The following is a 19,280-nucleotide window of genomic DNA, read 5'->3' on the forward strand; positions in this document are numbered from 1 at the left end:
GCGTCGTGTTTTTGTTTTTGTTTTTTTTCAGTTTACGTTTGTTTACTGTTGTAACATTTTGTTTTGAACATCAAACACTGCACCAAAATATGAGCCATTTATCTTAAGACAGTTGTCTTTGCCATAAACTAAGTACTGAACTGATGTTTACAATGAACTTCTGACAACTTAAAAAATTATTAGTGGCACTGCTGTCTAATAATCAAATACATCATCACAGACTGAATGTAGTGATTACATTAAAAGACCAGAGTTTCCCCTTCCCTTTCTTACCCTTAAATAATACCACCCATCACAGTCTCTGTAGCCGTTTACTCTGTGCCTGGCCCTGGGGCAAGCATTTCAGATCCCTGAATGGCTCTCCCAACCATCTCAAGGAGGGAGGTGTTAACATCCCACTTTATAGATGAGGAAACTGAGGCTCAGATAGGGGAAGGGGTCACACAGGTGACTGATGGAAGAGCCAGCATGGGGTCAAAGAATCCACTGTTTGAAATTGTACCAATGGGGACTTCCCTGGTGGCGCAGTGGTTAAGAATCCACCTGCAATGCAGGGCACACGGGTTCGAGCCCTGGTCTGGGAAGATCCCACATGTCACAGAGCAACTAAGCCTGTGTGCTACAACTACTGAGCCTGTGAGCCACAACTACTGCCCGCGAGCCACAACTACTGAAGCCCGTGCACCTAGAGCCTGTGCTCCACAACAAGAGAAGCCACCACAATGTTCTCATGCGCACTGCAACAAACTGCAAGTAGAGAAAGCCCACGCGTAGCAACGAAGACCCAACGTAGCCAAAATAAATAAATAAATTTATATTAAAAGAAATGAAAGTATAGCAATGTAGTAAGATTCAAGAAAAGGCCACTTGGAGAGAAATTTCTCGCTAGATCTAGACAAAAATGCATGAGATCTTAGTGAGAGGGGTGGGGTGGGGTGTTCCCCCGGAAGAGCTGCAGGTTATCGTGAAAAAATCTCTGGCCACCCCTCATCTTTTGGACATAATCTTGGATGGCCATCTAGTTCTAGCATATAATACACATTCCTTCATCCTATTCCTTCCCTCCATAATCAAATGCACATCAGCCACCGGAAGTCTGGTAATTTTCAGGTGAAGACCAAAGACTGGCCACTCTCAGCCCGTGGCCAGTGAGCAGCAGAGTGGATAAGGGCTTCCAATCCTAGTTCTTCTGCATACCAGTGGGGGCGTCTTAGTTCAGATCACCGCTCTGGACTTTAGCTTCCTGCTCTGTAAAATGGGCATAATCACAGTACTGACCTCGCAGGGCTGTTGAGAGAGTGAATTCATCCCTGTGAAGCTTAGACCAGTGCCCAGCACTGGTGATTCTTCAAGTCACTCGCACTCAAGTTCTTTAGCCCCGTGATTCTCACACCTATAAGTGCTTTGCTCCCCCACTGTCACCAGCTTTCAGAAAAGAAGATGGGGAGGCGTGGTAGGGGTGGCATCATTCCACAAGCACGTGGGGCTGTGCAGAAATAGCCCGGCTGCCTCTTCAGTGGCTGGCTGGCTGGCAGCCCTGCCACGTACCACCCTTGGCATCTGCCCATCAGCTGATGGACAGACACGGGTGTGAGGCGCCTGTGAACCGGGCGCCTCTGGGGTGTTCTATGCAAAGGAGGACAGCAAGGGTGACAAAGCCTGAGGCCTGCTACAGCCACAGCCCTTGGCTTTGTCTCGGGATGCCATTGGACTAGACCCAGTGGACCCACCAGGGGCCATGTGGAAGGGAGCGTGCGCCCTGGATTCAGGCGGCCTGGCATCGAGCCCTGATTCTGCCTCTTGCCAGAAGTGTGACCCTGTACCAAGTCACAGTCTCTCTGCGCCTCAGTTCCCTCCTCTGTCCAGATCACTCCTCACAGGTATCATGTGAAGATCAAAGGAGGGGATACCTGTCAAGTGCTTAGCCCAGTGCCTGGCAAACAGCAAGAGCTCAATTCATTGTTATTATTATTTTTATTTTTTTAAGATTTTTCTTTGGTGTAGACCATTTTTGTTTGTTTGTTTGTTTTGCGGTACGTGGGCCTCTCACTGTTGTGGCCTCTCCCGTTGCGGAGCACAGGCTCCGGATGCGCAGGCTCAGCAGCCATGGCTCACGGGCCCAGCCGCTGGGCGGCATGTGGGATTCTCCCGGACCGGGGCACGAACCCACGTCCCCTGCATTGGCAGGTGGACCCTCAACCACTGCACCACCAGGGAAGCCCCTTTGTGGACCATTTTTAAAGTCTTTATTGAATTGGTTACAATATTGCTTCTGTTTTATGTTTTGGTTTTTTGGCTGTGAGGCATGTGGGATCTCAGCTCCCCAACCAGGGATCGAACCCATACATACCCCCTGCATTGGAAGGCGAAGTCTTAACCAACGGACTGCCATGCAAGTCCCCATTGTTATTATTTATTATTATCCCCTCATAGGCGCCCTCATGAGTCAATAATCCTCATGAGTCAATAAAATCCATATGCAGGAGGACAGAAGGAATGAAAGCTTTGAGGCCACTGCCTTCATTCTCTTGGGGGCCCACCCAAGCCAAGAGATGGCTGCAGACAGCTGTCTGGCCTGCCCTAGGAGAGGGAGGTTCAGGACGGCCGGCCTGGCTGCCCTCGGAGAGTCGGCAGCAGCTGGAGGACAGGGAAACTGGAGAAGACGTCCTCAACAAAAGGCTGTTCAGGACCCTCAAAGAGTGGATTGTTCTAGTCGAGGACTGGCGAGGGCTCGGTTTCTCAGACTCTGGTGACCTCAACTCGTGGCAAGAAATATAAATTACATGGTGACCCCATAAAGAGGCACCTCTACACCACATCTGAAACAAGCCTCCTGTAATAATCGTCACAGGGAACACTTACGCAGCTCTTGCTCTGTTCCAGGCCCGGTTCCAGGCATTTACATCTATGAATTTATGTAACCCCCTCATAACCCTATAAGGTAATTACTATTATTAGCATCTTCATTCTGTCAAACAGGCCAGGCTAATTAGAGACACAGTGATTGGTTCAGGGGTAGGAATGTGACCCAACCTGGGCCAACTGGAGCCGATCTCTGCTCTTTTGTCTGAACTACTGGGAGAAAGATGCTCTCTTCAGTGGGAGCCACTAGGCTGGTGGAACTTGTATTTGCCACTGTCAGGAGCAACCCTGACCCCAACACAGAGAAGAGCTGCACCAGAGAGGGTTCAGATTTTTGACAACAGCATGGAAGCCGCTGAATCCAGACATGATTAAAGCGGGGTTTTCGTTACAGGATCAACACACTCCCTTTTTGGCATAAGCCAGTTTGAGTTGAGGTTCTTGTGACTTGCAGATGAAAGTTGTGAATGGCTGGGGCTAAGTCACTTGGGGCCAGGAGAGGGGAAGGGGCCCAGTGCAGGCAGAGGACTCACAGCGCTCACTCTGCATGTAGCGGGTCACTCCTTCCAGGGTTAATTCGTCCAGCAGACGCTCCTTCTGGGTTCCCAGGCCCAGTGTCTGGGAGAAGAAATTCCGCAGGAAGTCCACTGGCCAAAAAGAAGAGAGACAGCAGCCGGGTGGGTGTTCAGTCAGGGAGCCCAGAGGCCCCGAGTGCCCCTGCCCAGCCCTGGGGCCCCGCCACCTTCCCGAGACTAAGAGCTCAATGCCTGGCCCAGTCAGGGGCCTCCAGGCGCTGGCACTGCATCTGTTATTATATACTTTGAATGTTACCCCTGGTGGAGGTGAGCACCCATATCCCTGCCCCTAAACCGCCCCCCAGAACCGTGCTCTCAAGGAAGATACTCACTCTCTGCTTCTCCGCCAGCCGCTCCTCCCTCAGTGTCTGAATCTGAGTCCTGGAAGGGGTGGGGGTGGCGTGATCAGGCCCCAGAAGTGGGGTGAGGGAGGGAGGGAAGGGGGGTGACACCGGGTTTGGGGAAAAGGCTCTGGCTGGGAGCTGGGCCCGAGGAAGTGAGGGGTGGAGGGGACAGCGCTGGGGGCCAGTGTGTGGGCTCTGGGACAGGCTGCCTGTGTTGGAAAACCCAGCTCTGCTACTTGCAAGGAGCACAGTCTCCGGTGGGTGACTTTGCTTTTCTGAGCCTCCAAGCTCCTCCTCTTAGAAACGGAGCTCAGAGGACACTCCACTCAGAGGGCTACTGTGAGATGAAGTGAGTTCACCTCTGAGAGGTGCTCAGAACAGCCCTGGGGCGGGTGTGTGGTGGTGATTGCTCAGGAAGCACTGGCTACTGTTCTCATCACCTCCCGGTGTCCACGGCCTCACCTTACAACCCCTCTAGTCCCCTGCCCTGGCCAGCAGCCCTGCAGCCCTCCTCACCTACGTCACTCCTGTGAATAACGCCTCGGTCCTCACCCTGCGGCCGCCAGCCCTCCTGCCTGAAGCCCCCCACTCCACCTTTCCAACCCTTCCATCTCCTTTATCGACTCCTCCCCTCAGCCAGACTCCCAAATTGAGGGTCTGGGACTCTGTCCTGGGCCCTCCCTACTTTCTCTGTTCACCTTCCCTGGTCGGCCTCATCCACGCCACTGGTCTGTCCCCCAGATCCAGGGTTCCCGCAGCCTCCTGGATGCCTCCTTCTAAGTGACCCCCGGTCCCTCACTCCCACCGTGTCCCAAACTGGCCTCAGCATCTCCCCCAAACCTGCTCCTCCTCCTGGGCCCCATCTCAGTGTGGCTTTCGGCCCCCAGTCTGCCAGACGCCTCCTGCCTCCCTCCCCTGCCCTCCTGCCATAACACGTCCCCTCTCCAGGGCTCCACGTGGCCCAGCCTGTCCTCCCAGCGGTCCTGCCCCGACCTCCTCCCTAGGCTCCCAGCCTCAGTCTTCACCTCTGATCTACTCTCCTGCCCTGTGTGTGATGGCCTGCCTGGGTCGGCCCGCTCCCCTCCACTTCAAAGGCCCTTCTCTGTGGCTTCTCTAGTCTAATCATCTGATCACAAACATCTATGGAGTCTACCAAGATGTCAGCTCCAAGAAGGCCAGGAGTTTTCGTCATCACCGCTGGATGCCCAGCACCAAGAACAGGGTCTAGCACTTGGCAGGAGTTCCAGAACTATCCACCACTGAACAAACAGACACCTGCTGTGCTGTGTGCTAGACCAGGCCTGGGCCCTGTAATGGACCTCATGCAATTGTAGAAATGCAATTCTGGGGAATTCCCTGGCAGTCCAGTGGTTAGGACTATGCAATCTTACTGCCAAGGGCCTGGGTTCAATCCCTGGTTGGGGAACTAAGATCCCGCAAGCCGAGTGGTGCAGCCAAAAAAAAAAAAAATCTAACCAATTCGCTCTCCTGTTTAAAACCCCTCCAACAACCCCTCTCCATCACTCACAACTCTGGTTCCAAGCCTTTTTGAATAGAAACCTCCCTTCCAAACATAGTTAAAACTTTTCATTACTTTCAGATTTTGTAAGCTGCACAAAAACTTTGACCATTAGACAATGTATAACTTGGGGGCACTTGCCTCATGATTCCCTCACCCACAACCCCCGTCCCGTTCCCCCACTTCAAGCTAACCACTATTATTAACAGTACAATGGTAATTACTCCAGATTTTGTCTCTGCGGGTAAAACTCATTATTTCCCCAGAAATGGGTCATACCACAGTACGATGTTGCACCTTGCATTTTCCGCAAAACAATATATCATAGACCCACCAGCTACATACTGTTGCATTGTAAGGATGCACCATAGTTCATTTAACCAATCAACGGAGAGCCGTTTGGGCTGTTTCCAGTTTTTCTGTATGAGACAATGCTGCAATTTACATCCTCGAATCTCTCTCTTTGGGACTGAGGATAGCTTTTTCACATTAAACCTTTTTCCCTGACAGTGGTCGTGCTTTGGGAGCCAGGCGAGGGAGAAGCCCGGCCTGACAGGAAGCTCTTATCCCCTCGGTGTGGCTCTGCCGTGCATCTGTGGGGTGCTCTCATCACAGCTTCTGCACTGGCCTACATCTGAACTGCGATCTCGCGTCTGTGGGTGGGCTGGCATGATTTCAGGTTGCAGACAGTGAGGCTCTGTGGAAGGATTTCAGGGCCCTGCTGAGAACGTGGGAGCAACACGGCCTAAGGGGGAGCCGGAGGTGCTGGTGGGGCCTCTGTGAGCCTGCTTCCAGCGAAGTGTCCGGTACGCAATGTGCCGGGTGCCGTGGGTCGCAAACCCGTCCCTGCCCTTCTAGCCAAGGGACAGTGGACAAGTTACTGAACAACTCTGTTTCCAATTCCTCATCTATAAAATGGCTACAGTAGACCTTGCCCCCCAACAGGGATGCTGGGAAGATGAAATGAGACGAGGCACATCAAACACTAAGCAGAGTACCTGGCTGGAGTAAGTACTCAATAAATGCTAACCATGAATATAATTAGCTGACCTCCTCAGCCACCTGATTACTGAACACATCACATTCTTTCATGCCCCTCAGTGTTTGCAAAAGCTGTATCCTCTGTCTGGGACACCATTTCTCACCTTGCCTGAGAAAATTCTAAATCACTCTACACTGACTACCATGTGCTGTATCTCAATCTGACTCCTAGATCAGCCTGTGGATTCCTCCAGGGAAGGGACTGGCTGGAATCTGTGTGACCCCACAAAGTTTACTCTGGGCTCCCAAAGTGCCCTGAGCTACTTTCATTATCACCCCGTAGGGTCATTGTCTAGTCACTTGTCCCGTGAGATCTGTGAGTTCAGGGACCAAAGCTCTTCCGTACCCAGTGCAAATGAGTTTCAGAAGCGATGGGGGGCGCGGTGGGGAGGGCAAGGAGAAAGGAAAGTTTGGAAGGGCAAGCCTGGGGTTGAGGCTGCACACCCTTCTCTGACAGTCCCCAGAATCCACCATTCCCCGGGAGGATGAACCAGGAGGTGGGGTGAGGGACTGGGGCAGTGAGCTGAGGGCCCTGGGGTGTCTGTCTCCCCTCTGCCACCTCCCCCCGTGTGAGGTGTTGGAAGTCCATCTCTTTCCTTCCCTCCACCCTTTCCCCCATCTCACCTGAGCCTCCTGCACCTTCCCTGCCTGGGTCTCCACAGGGTCAGAGGCTGGGGGAGGAGGGGGAGCAGATGTGGTTATGGTGAAGGGAGTGGTTAAGGGGGAATGAAGGGTTTCAAAGCAGCGGGGGGCAGAGGGGGTCAAGAAGACCCACCAACCTAGTTATACTGGGGTGGAAGTGTAAAAATGGAGTAGATGGAGGGAGCGAATGGGGGAAAGCAGATCTTATCAGAATGGGGAGTGCTGGGAGGACAGGTGGTTAGTGAGGGACAAAGAGGCTGGGACGGGAAGGTTTAGGAGAGAGAAAAGAAAGTAAAGCATACAGGATATGGAGGAGTTAGGAAGGACGCAGTAGTGTGTGAGTGTGTACGGGGAGGGTTAGGTTTACAAGCAGAGGGAAGCAAGCATAGAAAGCAAGAGAGAAGATAAGAGATATTCCGCCTGGAAGAGGTGTTCGGTGGTGGGGGGCAGGGAGGATGGGATGGTAGGTTTAGGAGAGGAAGGAAGAGATAGGAGGGGACATCAGGGGTCCCCTAGCATCCTACAGTTCCCACTAACAACCAGGTACCCTTAGCAACCGGGACCGCGGCATTCTAAGTCCCTAGCAACGAGGGTCCTTAGCAACTAAAGTGAGAGAAAGACGCGATCATTAGTAACCTGGGGGACGTGGCAAACGGACCCTTAAAACCTCGCGACCCAGAAACCCACCAATCTAGCGATATGGATCACTTTGCAACGGCCCCTGAATCCCATTCCCCTCCATGCAGCCCCCATCTCCTGCCCCACCACGCCCGCCCTCGGGCCCCGGGGCCTGCAGCCCTCAGCCAGGCCCCGGCGCGGCCCGACCCTCCCACCAGGGCCCCCGACTCACGATCCGGCTCAGCCATGGGCGCGGGGCGGGGGCCCTCGGGACTGTCACCGACTGCTCTGCCCCGTGACGGCACCGGAAACAGGAGGGGGCCGAGACAGGGCAAAGAACTACAACTCCCAGGAGCCATCGCGGCCGCCAACAACTCCCGGAGCTAGCCCCTCTGCGGTAAGGAAGACACGCGAGGGCTGGACTACGAATCCCAGAGTGCCCCGCTCCCGCAGCCATGTTGGTAAAGGGCGCGCGGAAAGAGTGGGAAAGGGTAGAGAGTCGCAGTCCACCTGAATACTCTGATTGGTCACGGTGTGGTATGGGGGCGGGGCATTTACTATTTAACACACTCTGATTGGCTGAGTCAGGGGGGCGTGTTGGGGAATTCCCCCTAGGGCGGAAGCGCTAGAATTCCAGGCAGAGCCCAGCGACTGGCGGGCGGCCGCTGGGGTCCCCTGAGGCTTTGGGGGCCATGGCCGGGGTCGCGTGCTTGGGGAAAGCTGCGGATGCCGACGAATGGTGCGACAGCGGCCTGGGCTCCCTGGGTCCGGACGCGGCGGCCCCCGGAGGACCGGGGCTAGGCGTGGAGCTCGGCCCGGGGCTGTCGTGGGCGCCCCTCGTCTTTGGCTACGTCACTGAGGATGGCGACACGTGAGTGAACCTTAGGCTGCCACACCGGGCCCTAAAATCCCACATCTGACTCCCTATTAGTCTCTGATCCTGACTTCCCAACCTCTCAATCCTAAATCTGTCTTCTAATGCTTGCCCTGACCTCTAACCCCCAAGTCTAACCTTTGATAGATCAATTTCAAATCTAATTTTGATCCTAACCCCTTCCTTTCTGGAACTCTGGTTCTCAGAGCTCCACATCCATTGATTGATTCCACATCCAAGCCTCGATTTGACCTTCCTGACTGCGGTCCTGAGACCTATGTTAGAACTGAAGTTCAGGCAGGCTCCTCCTTACATCGACCTCTAAATATGATCTTTGATCCTTAGCTCCTAACTTAGACGCCTTAGATTTTGATTTCCGAAATTAATACGTGGCTTTTGACTCTAAGATCCCACCTTCTGAGCACTAATCGTCAAATCTTGCATTCAAACAGAAAATGTAAACTCCATGACAGCAGGGATTCATCTGTTAAACAAATATTTATCCAACACCGACAACGTTTCAGGCCCTGTTTTAGGTGCTGATGATAAGGCAATGAAGAAAGTGCAAAAACTTATGACTTGTGGAGCCTACATTCTAGTGGGGGTATATAGATGGCAGGGCAGACAGACTTACAGAAAGGAAGGGAGGAAGGGTGGGAGGAACAGAAAAGAAAGAAAGGTAGAGAGAAGGAAAGAAAGAAACAGAAAGCCACATAGACACAAAGTAAGAAAGAGAGAGAAGAGAAGAAAGATAGGAAGAAATAAAGATGGAAAAATGAAAAAAAATACGAAAAATGGTATGTCAGAAGATAGTAAGTTCTTTGGAGAAAAATAAAGTAGGAAAGTGAGACAAGTAGATAATCTGGGGAGAGCATTCCAGGTAGAAGGAACAATGTCGTAAAGGCCCAACTGAGGGAATGTACCTGGGGTTTTTGTGTGTTGTGTTTACAGTTGTATCCCCAGTGACGGAAAAGTGCCTGGCCCATAGGAGGCACTCAAGAAACACCGATCTTCTCAAAGAACCAGCTGTGGTTTCATTTATTTTCTCTATAGGTTTTTTTTTTCTTTCTATTTTGTTGCTCTCTGTTCTGACTTTCATTATTTACTTTCTTCTGCTTACTTTAGGTTTAATTTGTTCTTCTTTTTCTAGTTTCTCAAGGTGGAAGCTGAGGTCATTGATTTGAGACCTTTCTTTTTTTCTAGTATAGGTGTTTCATGTAAATTTCCCAGAGTAGTGCTTTAGCAGTATCTCACAAATTCTGGTGTGCTGTGTTTTTATTTTCACTTAATTCAGTATACTTTCTAATTTCTCTTTTGATTTCTCCTTTGGCTGGTGGATTATTTAGTAGTATGTTATTTAGTTTCCAGATAGTCCAAATATCTTCCTTTTATTGGTTTTTAGTTTAATTCCATTGTGTGTGCACTTGAAAGGAATGTGTATTCTGCTGCTGTTGGTGTAGTGTTCTCCAAGTGTCAGTTAGAGGTTGTATTGGTTTCTTTTGTTCTTCTGTTGTTCAGGTCTACTGTATCCTTGCTGATGATTTCTGTCTACTTGTTCTATCAGTTATTGAGAGAGGGGTATTGAAATCTTCAACAATAATTGTGGATTTGTGGATTTCCTTGTTGTTCTATCAGATTTTCCTTCGTGTAATTTGATGCTCTGTTATTAGGGGCACAAATGTTTATGATTATTATGTCTTCTTCCTTAATTGACCTCTTTATCATTAGGAAATAATCTTCTCTATCCGTGGTAATATTCCTTGCTCTGAAATCTACTCTGATATTAAAATACTCCTGCTTTCTTTTTTTTTTTAAACTTGTTTTTCATTGAGTATCTGTTTTTTATGCTAGCCAACGTTAGGGGCTTTCGTGTATGCTGTCTTATTTGTTTATTTATTTATTTATTTTTTGGCTGTGTTGGGTCTTCATTGCTGTGGGCGGCCTTTCTCTAGTTGCAGCAAGTGGGGGCTACTCTTCGTTGCGGTGCATGGGCTTCTCATTGAGGTGGCTTCTTGTTGTGGAGCACGGGCTCTAGGCGCACGGGCTTCAGTAGTTGCAGCACATGGGTTCAGGAGTTGTGGCTCGCGGGCTCTAGAGCACGGGCTTAGTAGTTGTGGCACACGGGCTTAGTTGATCCGTGGCATGTGGGACCTTACCGGACCAGGGATTGAACCCGTGTCCCCTGCATTGGCAGGCGGATTCTTAACCACTGTGCCACCAGGGAAGTCCTTCACTCTTGCTTTCTTTTGACTGACTGATGTTAGCATGGTATATCTTTTTCCATCCTTTTATTTTTAACCTATTTTAAAATTTATTTTAAAGGGTGTTACTTGTAGGTAGCATATAGTTGGGTTTTGCTTTTTTATTCAATCTGACAGTTTCTACCTTTTAATTGGAGTTTTTAGACCATTTACATTTAATTTAATTATTGATATAGTTATGTCTATCATCTCGTTATTAGTTTTCTACTTATCTCTTCTTTGTTTACCTTTTCCTTTTTTTCTGTCTTTTGGAACAAGCAAATTTTGTTCCGTTGTATTTCTTTTCCTTTTCTTTTGAGGTACGTGGGCCTCTCACTGTTGTGGCCTCTCCCATTGCGGAGCACCGGCTCCGGACGCACAGGCTCAGTGGCCATGGCTCACGGGCCCAGCCGCTCTGCGGCATGTGGGATCGTCCCAGACCGGGGCATGAACCCGTGTCCCCTGCATCAGCAGGCGGACTCTCAACCACTGCACCACCAGGGAAGCCCCATTGTATTTCTTTTGTTGGCTTATTACCTTTAACTCTTTGTTATTTATTTTAGTGGTTGCTCTGAAAGACAGGTTGGCAAACTATGGCCTTTGCCAACAAAGACAGGCAAAATCCAGCCAGCTACCTGCTTTTGTATGACTGTGAGCTAAGAATGGTTTTTACATTTTTAAAAGGTTGGAAGAAAATCAAAAGAAGAAAAACATTTCATTGCAAGTGAAAATTATATGAAATCCAAATTGCAGACTCCATAAAGTAAGTTCTGTTGGAATCCAGCCATGCCCATTCATTTACATATCGCCAATGGCTGCTTTTGCATCCTGACGGGAAAGCTGAGTAGGTGAAAGAGAGACCATGTCGTCCACTAAGCTTGAATTATTTATCTGTCCCTTTACAGAAAAGTTTGCTGACTCCTGCTTTAGGGCTTATAGTGTACCACTTTAACTTATTATGGTCTGCCTTTAATGATGCCACTTCTCGTAGCATAAAAGCACCTTAGAATAGTATATTTCCATTTGTCTCTTCCTGGCCTTTGTTGTATTGCTGTCATACATTTCACTTATACATGTGTTATAAACTCCACCAGACACTGTTATAATTTTTGCTTAAGTTTAGTCAGTTCTTTTTAAAAAATTATCTTCTAAAGAGATTTACATATTAAGAAAGAAAATCTTATGTACTTACCCGTATAGTTACTGTTTTCAGTGTTCTTTATTCTGTTGTATAGATCCATATTTTCGTTTGATGTCATTTTCCTTTTGCTTACAGGTTTCCTTGAACATTTCTTGTGATGTGGGTCTGCTGGTGATGAGTTCCTTCAGCTTTTGTATAGTTGAAAGCAGCTGTATTTTGTCTCCATTTTTGAAAGATACTTTTGCTGGGTTAAAGAATTCTAGGTTGACAGTCTGTCTTTGAGTTCTTTAAAGATGTGGCTCCATTGTGTTCTCCTGTATTATTTCCTTTGTGAAATCTGCTGTCGTGCTTATTTTTATTCCTTTATACTTAAGGTATCTTTTCCTCTGGCTGCTTTGAAGATATTTATCTTAATTGTTGATTTTGAACAGGTTTTTCATGTTGGGCCTCGGTATACTTTTCTTCATACTTCTTGTTCTCGGGAGTCATAGAGCTTCTTGGAGCCGTGGGTTTATAGTTTCCATCAACTTTGGAAAATTTTCTAGACATTATTTCTTCAAATATTTTTTCTATCCCCCTGCTCCTTTAGGAACTTGTTACAGGTATATTGGGCTGCTTGAAGTTGTCCCATGGCTCACCGATGTTCTTTCCATTTTTAAGTTGTTCTCTTTGGGTTTCATTCTGGGTAGTTGCTATTGTGAAGTCCTCAGGTTTGCTAATCTTTTTTTTTGGTAACGTGGAATCTGTTGTTAATTCCATCCAGTGTATTTTTCATTTCAGGTGCTGTAGTTTTTATCTCTAGGAGTTCAGTTTGAGTCTTCTTCTTTTTTTTTTTTTTTTATTATCCATGTCTCTACTTAACTTGCTGAATGTATAAGATACAGTTTGAATGTTCTCATTTGCTAATTCTGCCATCTGAGTCATTTCTGGGTCAATGTCAGTTGATTGATTATTCTCACTATGGATCATGTTTTCCTGCTTCTTTGTTTTTTGTTTTTTGGGTTTTTTTGCGGTACGCGGGCCTCTCACTGTTGTGGCCTCTCCCGTTGCGGAGCACAGGCTCCGGACGCGCAGGCTCAGCGGCCATGGCCCACGGGCCCAGCCGCTCCGCGGCATGTGGGATCTTCCCGGACCGGGGCACGAACCCGCGTCCCCTGCATCGTCAGGCGGACTCCCAACCACTGCGCCACCAGGGAAGCCCTTTCCTGCTTCTTTGCATGCTTGATAATCTTTGATTAGATGCCAGACATTGTAATTTTTACCTTGTTAGGCTAGCTAGCTTTGTATTCCTATAAATACTCTTAAATATTGTTCTGGGATGTGGTTAAATTACTTGTAAGTAGTTTGATCCTTTGGGGTTTTGCTTTTATGATTTGTTAGGTGGGTCCTGAGCACCCACCTAATCTGGGGCTCATTATTCCCCATTGCTGATGAAGTAAGACCTTCCAGAGTATTCTACCCAATATCCTGTGAATTGTGGGTTTGTCCTAGTCCCGGCCCTGTGTGAGCACCGGCCATATCTCTCTAAACCTTTTGAATGGTTTTCCCCCAGACTGGGGTAGTTTCCTTACACCCTTGCACTGACCAGTATTCTTCTAAATACTCAAGAGGCCCCTCTGCCGTCTCTGGGCAGCTGTCTCCTCTCTGGTTCCCTGTCCTGTGACTCCAGCTGCCTTGCTCTCCTGAGACTCAGCTCTGTCTCCTCACCTCAGGCAAATCTGCCTGCGTCCCCCTCTCTGCATCATGGCTTGGAAACTTGCAAGACAGAAAGCTGTGGCAGTCAACTGAAGGGCTCATCGAGTGTGCTGCCTGTTTCCCTAGAATTGCTGTCATTCATTGCATGATGTCCAGTATCTTGAGAACTGTTGTTTCATATACTATATTATGTCTGGTTTTTTTGGTTGGTTGGAGATGGGAGTGAAATCTGGTCCATGTTGCTTCATCTTGGGATGGAGTAGAAGTCCTACTTAATAAACACTGGGGACTTCCCTGCTGGTCCAGTGATTAACACTCCACGCTTCCATTGCAGGGGGCTCGGGTTCGATCCCTGGTCAGGGAACTAAGATCCCACATGCCATGCGGTGTAGCCAAAAAAACCCCAAACCAAACCAAAACAAAACATTGATTAAACAAATTTGCTGAATTAACTCTGACCTGACCCTCCCAGGTTCCTGACAGCTGGTTCCAGAACTGTGGTCATAATGCCTAGCACCCAGTAGGTGCTCCATGTTTGTTGAATGAATGCATGCGAGAGTACTTGACTTCATAAGAAGTAAAACAAACAAACAAAGCAAAAAAAGAGTACTAGACCTCCGCCTTCTTACCCCATCCTTGTCCTCAGGGCACTGCACTTGGCCGTGATTCATCAGCACGAGCCCTTCCTGGATTTTCTCCTAGGATTCGCCGCTGGTACTGAGTACCTGTACCTGCAGAATGACCTGGGCCAGGTGAGCCACCTGTAGACACTGTAGGGCTTGGGGGCTAGGCTTCTCTGTGTGACCCCTAACCCCTGCCTTCTGCTCCTGCAGACAGCCCTGCATCTGGCAGCCATCCTGGAAGAGGCATCCACGGTGGAGAAGCTGTATGCGGCGGGTGCCAGCTTGCTGGTGGCGGAGCGTGGGGGCCACACGGCGCTGCACCTGGCCTGCCGCGTCGGGGCACACGCCTGTGCTCGTGTGCTGCTCCAGCCCCGCCCCCAGTGCCCCAGGGGAGTCCCCAACACCTACCTCGCTCAGGGCTCTGACCACACCCCTGACACCAACCACACCTCTGTTGCCTTGTACCCTGAGCCTGACGTGGAGAAGGAAGAGGATGAGAGTGAAGAGGACTGGAAGCTGCAGCTGGAGGCTGAAAACTATGAGGGTGAGGGTCCTCTGTCACTGGGAATGGTGCCTGGCTCTGGGCTCGGCTCTCCTGACTCAAAGCCTGGCCCCTTGGGAAATAATACCGAGGCTTTAGGGAACCCAGGCGTCAGGCCCAAGGACTCCTGCTCAGGCCCCAGCTTATTGAGAACCACAAGCCCCAGGCCACCCAGGACAAGGGAACTCAAGCGCCAAGCCCTCTGGGAAACTCTGGCAGCCCAGGTTCCCAGAGGTTGACATTGGAGTTCAGGGACAGCCCTCCTCAGCCAGGCCTCATGGGAAAATAGACCTTGTCTACCCAGGGCCCTAGCATCTGAGTCTCAGCTCCCCCGTCTCTAAGCCCACACAACTACTTGGGACCAGGCCCCTCCACAGGTGGAAGGGCGGGACCCAGTGTTCAGGGCCCACCCCACCCCCCAAGGTCATAGGCCCTTCAACTACTCAGGACCCAGGAATTGGGGGTCCTGGTTCTTTGTGAAGTAAGACCAGAGACTCAGGTCTCCTAGCCCCAAGATCCAGGCCTCCTGTCCAAAGCCCCTGGGCTCTTCACGCATAGGCCCCAGACATCCCACAACCCAGGCATTGGCACTGCCAGCAAGTTCCAGACCACCTGAGACTTAGGCATTTGGGATGCAGGAGCCTCTTTGATATACCCAGGCATTCAGGAGCCAGACCCCAAACTCCATCACCCTCAGGCCACAAAACCCTCCCCTAGGATCGTGGCATTGGGGGCCCAGGCCCACCCCCCATCATCTGACATAGGTCACTCTGTCCCCAGGCCACACCCCACTCCATGTGGCTGTCATCCACAAAGATGCGGAGATGGTCCGACTGCTCTGGGAAGCCGGAGCTGACCTCAACAAACCGGTGAGCCGCCCTAGGGAGAAGGCGTGGCAGAGTGGGGATCGTGCCCGAGTGGGGAAGGGTCTCCTCTAACCTCTCTGCTGCACCCCACAGGAGCCCACGTGTGGCCGGAGCCCCTTGCACTTGGCAGTGGAGGCCCAGGCAGCTGATGTGCTGGAGCTTCTCCTGAAGGCCGGTGCCAACCCCGCCACCCGCATGTATGGTGGCCGCACCCCACTCGGCAGCGCCATGCTCCGGCCCAACCCCATCCTCGCCCGCCTCCTCCGTGCACACGGAGCCCCTGAGCCCGAGGATGAGGATAAGCCCGGCCCCTACAGCAGCAGTAGCGACAGCGACAGCGGGGACGAGGGCGTGAGTCAGGAGGAAAGACTGGGCGGCCCAGCTTGGGGGTCAGAGTAAACAGGCAGGTGGAAGGGGGAGAAGAGAAATTAGGCAGCACGTTGAGACTGACGTTGGGCTGCTGTGATTAGAGAACTCAGGCAGCAGTGAAAGTGATATCAGACAGTGATCAGGGGAGACCTGCTCAGGGGTGGCGGGGAGAACTCAGGCAGTGGCGGTTGAGAAGTTAAGGCAGTGGCAGAGGTAGAACTCAGGCAGAGGGAGAGAAAAGACCTTGGTCCTAGTGGTTGGTAAACATCGGCAGCAGAGGGTGGCAGCGTGGGGAGTTGTTTTGTGGGAGCAAGAGCTGGAGAATTTAGGCTGTGGGAAGATGACCTTGGGCAGCAGTGATTCAGACACTGGCAGCGGTGGGGAAAGACCTAAGCCAGCAGTGAGGAGACTTCATTGGAGAACCCAGACAGCAGAGACACTGCTGGGGCAGGGGTTGTCGTTGAACGGTGGGGGTTGAGGAATTTGGGTAGAGGCAGAGGGAAGGGGTGGAGGGGGAGACCTCAGGCTGCGGCGGCTGTAGGGCTGGAGAGGCAGCAGGGCTGGAGACCACGCAGCAGCACTGGGAGAACACAGGTGACCTGGAAAGTGGTGCTTAGAGAACTAGAAGCAGGGAAGTTGAACTGGGAGCGGGGAACTTGGGCTTCAGGGCAGCACCCGGTTCTCAGGGTGGGTGGGAGAACTTGGGCAGCGGGCAAGGTGGCAGCCGCCTGAGCCCCTCTGCCTGGCCCCCTCTGCCCCCAGGATGAATATGACGACATCGTGGTCCACAGTGGCCGGAGCCCAAACCAGCTACCTCCCACCCCAGCCTCGAAACCGCTCCCTGATGACCCCATCTGACTTAATTGTGAATAGAGTTTCCAATTTAATAAAAAATCCCAGTTCTGACAACAGTCGCCTTCCCAGGCCTCCCGCCCACTCCTCAGCTCCTGTCCCTCTAAAATCAAGTGCTACACGATAAGCCTTGGTGGTTTTCTTTGTGCTTTATTCACTCGGGAGGGTTGGCCAGGGTTAGATGGGTGTCAGGGCTATTTCCTGAGTCAGTCTGAGCCCAGCCCCTCTACCCAGCTCAGACTTGGCCCCTCAGGCCTGGTTTCAAGGTGCACCCTTCTCCCCACTCCTGTAAGTTGGGGAGCAGAGTGGGGTGATGGACTGGAAGGGTTTGGGGATCAACAGCCCCAAGCTGTAGGGTGTGTGAGGAAGGAGGACATGAGGTCAGGGGTCAGCCCGCGCTCCTGAGCTCCTCTCCCAGCATCTCCGTCGCCGCCTTCAGCTCATCTCTCATGTGCTCCAGCCGTTCCAAGTCATGCTCCTGGGGGGATCAGAAGTGGGGTGCTCAGCACCCACCTTCAAAGGCAGGCCACCTCAGTGGTTGCCCGTGAATGTGGGCCAGGTCAGTTCACTTAGTGGCAACCAGCAGTGGTCATCCTGGTCATCGTGGGCTGTGATGGTCACCCTGCTGGCTGCTGCAACCCTGCAAGAGTCATGTCAGCTAACGTGGCCAGCGGTGAGGCCTACGGTGTGTGCCATAGCCAACAGCGGCAGACAGAGGACTAGCAAAGGCGCTCAACTGGGAAGCTGTGACCCATTTGTGAGGTGATGGCCATTTTGGTAACTGCCACCAATCATGGTGACATCTTTACTTCCCATGACCCAGCAGTGGTGTCCATCTATAGCCCAGTGAACCAGCCGCGGCAGCTACTTTTCATGGTGGCCAACTTGCTGGTCACAGACTAGCAATGGTGGCTAACTCGGGCACTTCTGTGTGGTAATGGTGGCCTTCTTGGTTACTGTAATGGAAGTAAGTACGGAAGCCCTCTTGGTCAAGTAAAGGCCCTGCTAAGATGTTGCTACCTAGTCCTCATGTCAGTCCTGGTCACTATGGCCCATTTGTGGTGGATCTTGCTGTTTATGGCCCAACACCGGTGGCTGTTCGGTAGAAAGTCCACTGACATCTGCTCCACCCCACTCCCCGCTTGCCTCCTCCACTCACCTCCCTGTCCCAAGCCTCTCTCTTCTCCTGCTTGGGCTCAGCTTCTGGCTGGTGGAGGTGATGGCGGTCCTCATGCCTTTCTCCACCTGCCTCAGCCCCCGGCCACAGGCTGTGGCCCCTGCCCAGCACCTGCACCCCCTTCTCCTCTGCCTCAAACTGGGCCGTCTCCTCATCGCTGGTCTGCTCTGCCACCCGCTTCCACAGGCCCTCAATGGTCTCCAGGGGCCCCCTCTTTTCCTCCTCTCTGTGGTCCTCCTGGCGGAGCCGGCCACGGAGCTGCTTGCGGATGGCCTGTTCCCGCAGTTCGGCCTTGTGGGTCCTTTCTGCTGTCTCCTCTTCCTCGTCCCTCACCTCCTGGCTGGACCTTGTCTTCCCAGCCTCTGGGTTTTTAAAATCCCCAACCAGGAGGCCTTTCTCTTCAGTGGACCCACAGCCGCAGGACTCTGTCTCACACATTTCTAGAGGAAAGAGAGGATGTTCTCTGTGCAGCCAATCAGAAAACAGACCTAGAGTTCTGGGGCTGGGCTGCCCGAGGTCCCACAGGGGCACTGCCCAGACCTGGGAGGGGAGAGTCAGGTGCTGGGAGACACTCTGCCCCCATCCTGTACCCTTGCAGGGAGCCCTGAGGGTGGGGCTGGGGGCCAGGCTCCTTCAGTCTGGACACCCTTGACAATGCCGGGCCAGCCCAGACGATGGCTCTAGGATGAGGAGAGGACACCCCTTCCTCCAGGCAGCCCTGGTGGGGTGGGAGCTCCTAAGAGGAACTGGGGCCTGGGCCCGTCTTACCTTTGTGGAGGAGAGCCATGCAGGCGCCTCGCTTGGCCTGGCCCAGGGTCAGCACTTCTGTGACCACCTCTGCCAGACAGCGAGTCAGCTGGGGGTGAAGGGTCAGAGGGGAGGTTGAGGGTAGGGCAGATGGGGGGCATGAGAGCAGTGGGAGGGTCGCAGGGGAGACAAAAGATCGTGGAGGGGGCTGGGCAGGGGGGACCAGGGCCCCAGGGACATGAGGCAGGGCAAGAGGGCCACAGTCCTCACCTCCTCCTTGGAGGGTCTCGGTGCCAGGGGAGCCGCGGTGGCTGTGGAGGAAGGACGGGGGTGCTGGGCTTGTACTCCGGGCGCTGTCCCGGGTGCTGATTTCAGCTCCGGGGTCGTCCCGGTACCCACAAGTCCCCTCCCCCAGCCCCCCTGCCAGGTGCGCCGTCTCCACCTGGAAGCTCAGCCCATGAAAGCTCTAGTCCGGCCCCGCTGGGTGCGCCGTCCCCGCCCCCGGTCACCCGAGTCCCCCGCTCCCCAGGCTGGCCGGGGGCGGGGGGGGGGGG

At 52.1% G+C, this 19,280-nt stretch overlaps 3 protein-coding genes across 4 annotated transcripts in view; 1 reads left to right on the forward strand and 2 right to left on the reverse strand.

The window, feature by feature from the left end:
- SIRT2 (sirtuin 2) overlaps nt 1-7,926 on the reverse strand; it is a 19,701-nt gene extending 11,775 nt beyond the window's left edge. The window contains exons 1-4 of one of the 2 annotated variants that reach the window (XM_007464678.1): nt 7,834-7,926; nt 6,966-7,012; nt 3,770-3,818; nt 3,396-3,509 (exon numbers count right to left, since the gene is read on the reverse strand). In XM_007464678.1, coding sequence (XP_007464740.1) covers nt 3,396-3,509; nt 3,770-3,818; nt 6,966-7,012; nt 7,834-7,849 — 226 coding nt within the window. In that variant the 5' untranslated portion in view covers nt 7,850-7,926. Of the gene's footprint in view, nt 1-3,395; nt 3,510-3,769; nt 3,819-4,086; nt 4,091-6,965; nt 7,013-7,829 lie in introns of both variants that reach the window. The other variant, XM_007464679.1, reaches the window with a different exon arrangement.
- Nucleotides 7,927-8,190: 264 nt separating this feature from the next.
- NFKBIB (NFKB inhibitor beta) lies at nt 8,191-16,860 on the forward strand. Its single transcript, XM_007464680.1, has 6 exons — nt 8,191-8,472; nt 14,198-14,303; nt 14,385-14,718; nt 15,496-15,584; nt 15,675-15,932; nt 16,713-16,860. Exons 1-6 carry the CDS (start codon nt 8,294-8,296, stop codon nt 16,806-16,808), a joined length of 1,062 nt encoding a protein of 353 aa, XP_007464742.1. The 5' UTR covers nt 8,191-8,293; the 3' UTR covers nt 16,809-16,860.
- Nucleotides 16,861-17,190: 330 nt separating this feature from the next.
- The window catches only part of CCER2 (coiled-coil glutamate rich protein 2), a 2,418-nt gene continuing 328 nt past the window's right edge, over nt 17,191-19,280 (reverse strand). Inside the window, exons 2-5 of the mRNA XM_007464681.1 lie at nt 18,997-19,037; nt 18,748-18,835; nt 17,962-18,419; nt 17,191-17,280 (exon numbers count right to left, since the gene is read on the reverse strand). Coding sequence (XP_007464743.1) covers nt 17,191-17,280; nt 17,962-18,419; nt 18,748-18,835; nt 18,997-19,037 — 677 coding nt within the window. The remainder of the gene's footprint in view (nt 17,281-17,961; nt 18,420-18,747; nt 18,836-18,996; nt 19,038-19,280) is intronic.

Source organism: Lipotes vexillifer, unplaced genomic scaffold (genome assembly GCF_000442215.2).
Source record: "Lipotes vexillifer unplaced genomic scaffold, Lipotes_vexillifer_v1.1 scaffold1815, whole genome shotgun sequence".
Classification (NCBI taxonomy): Eukaryota; Metazoa; Chordata; class Mammalia; order Artiodactyla; family Lipotidae; genus Lipotes; species Lipotes vexillifer.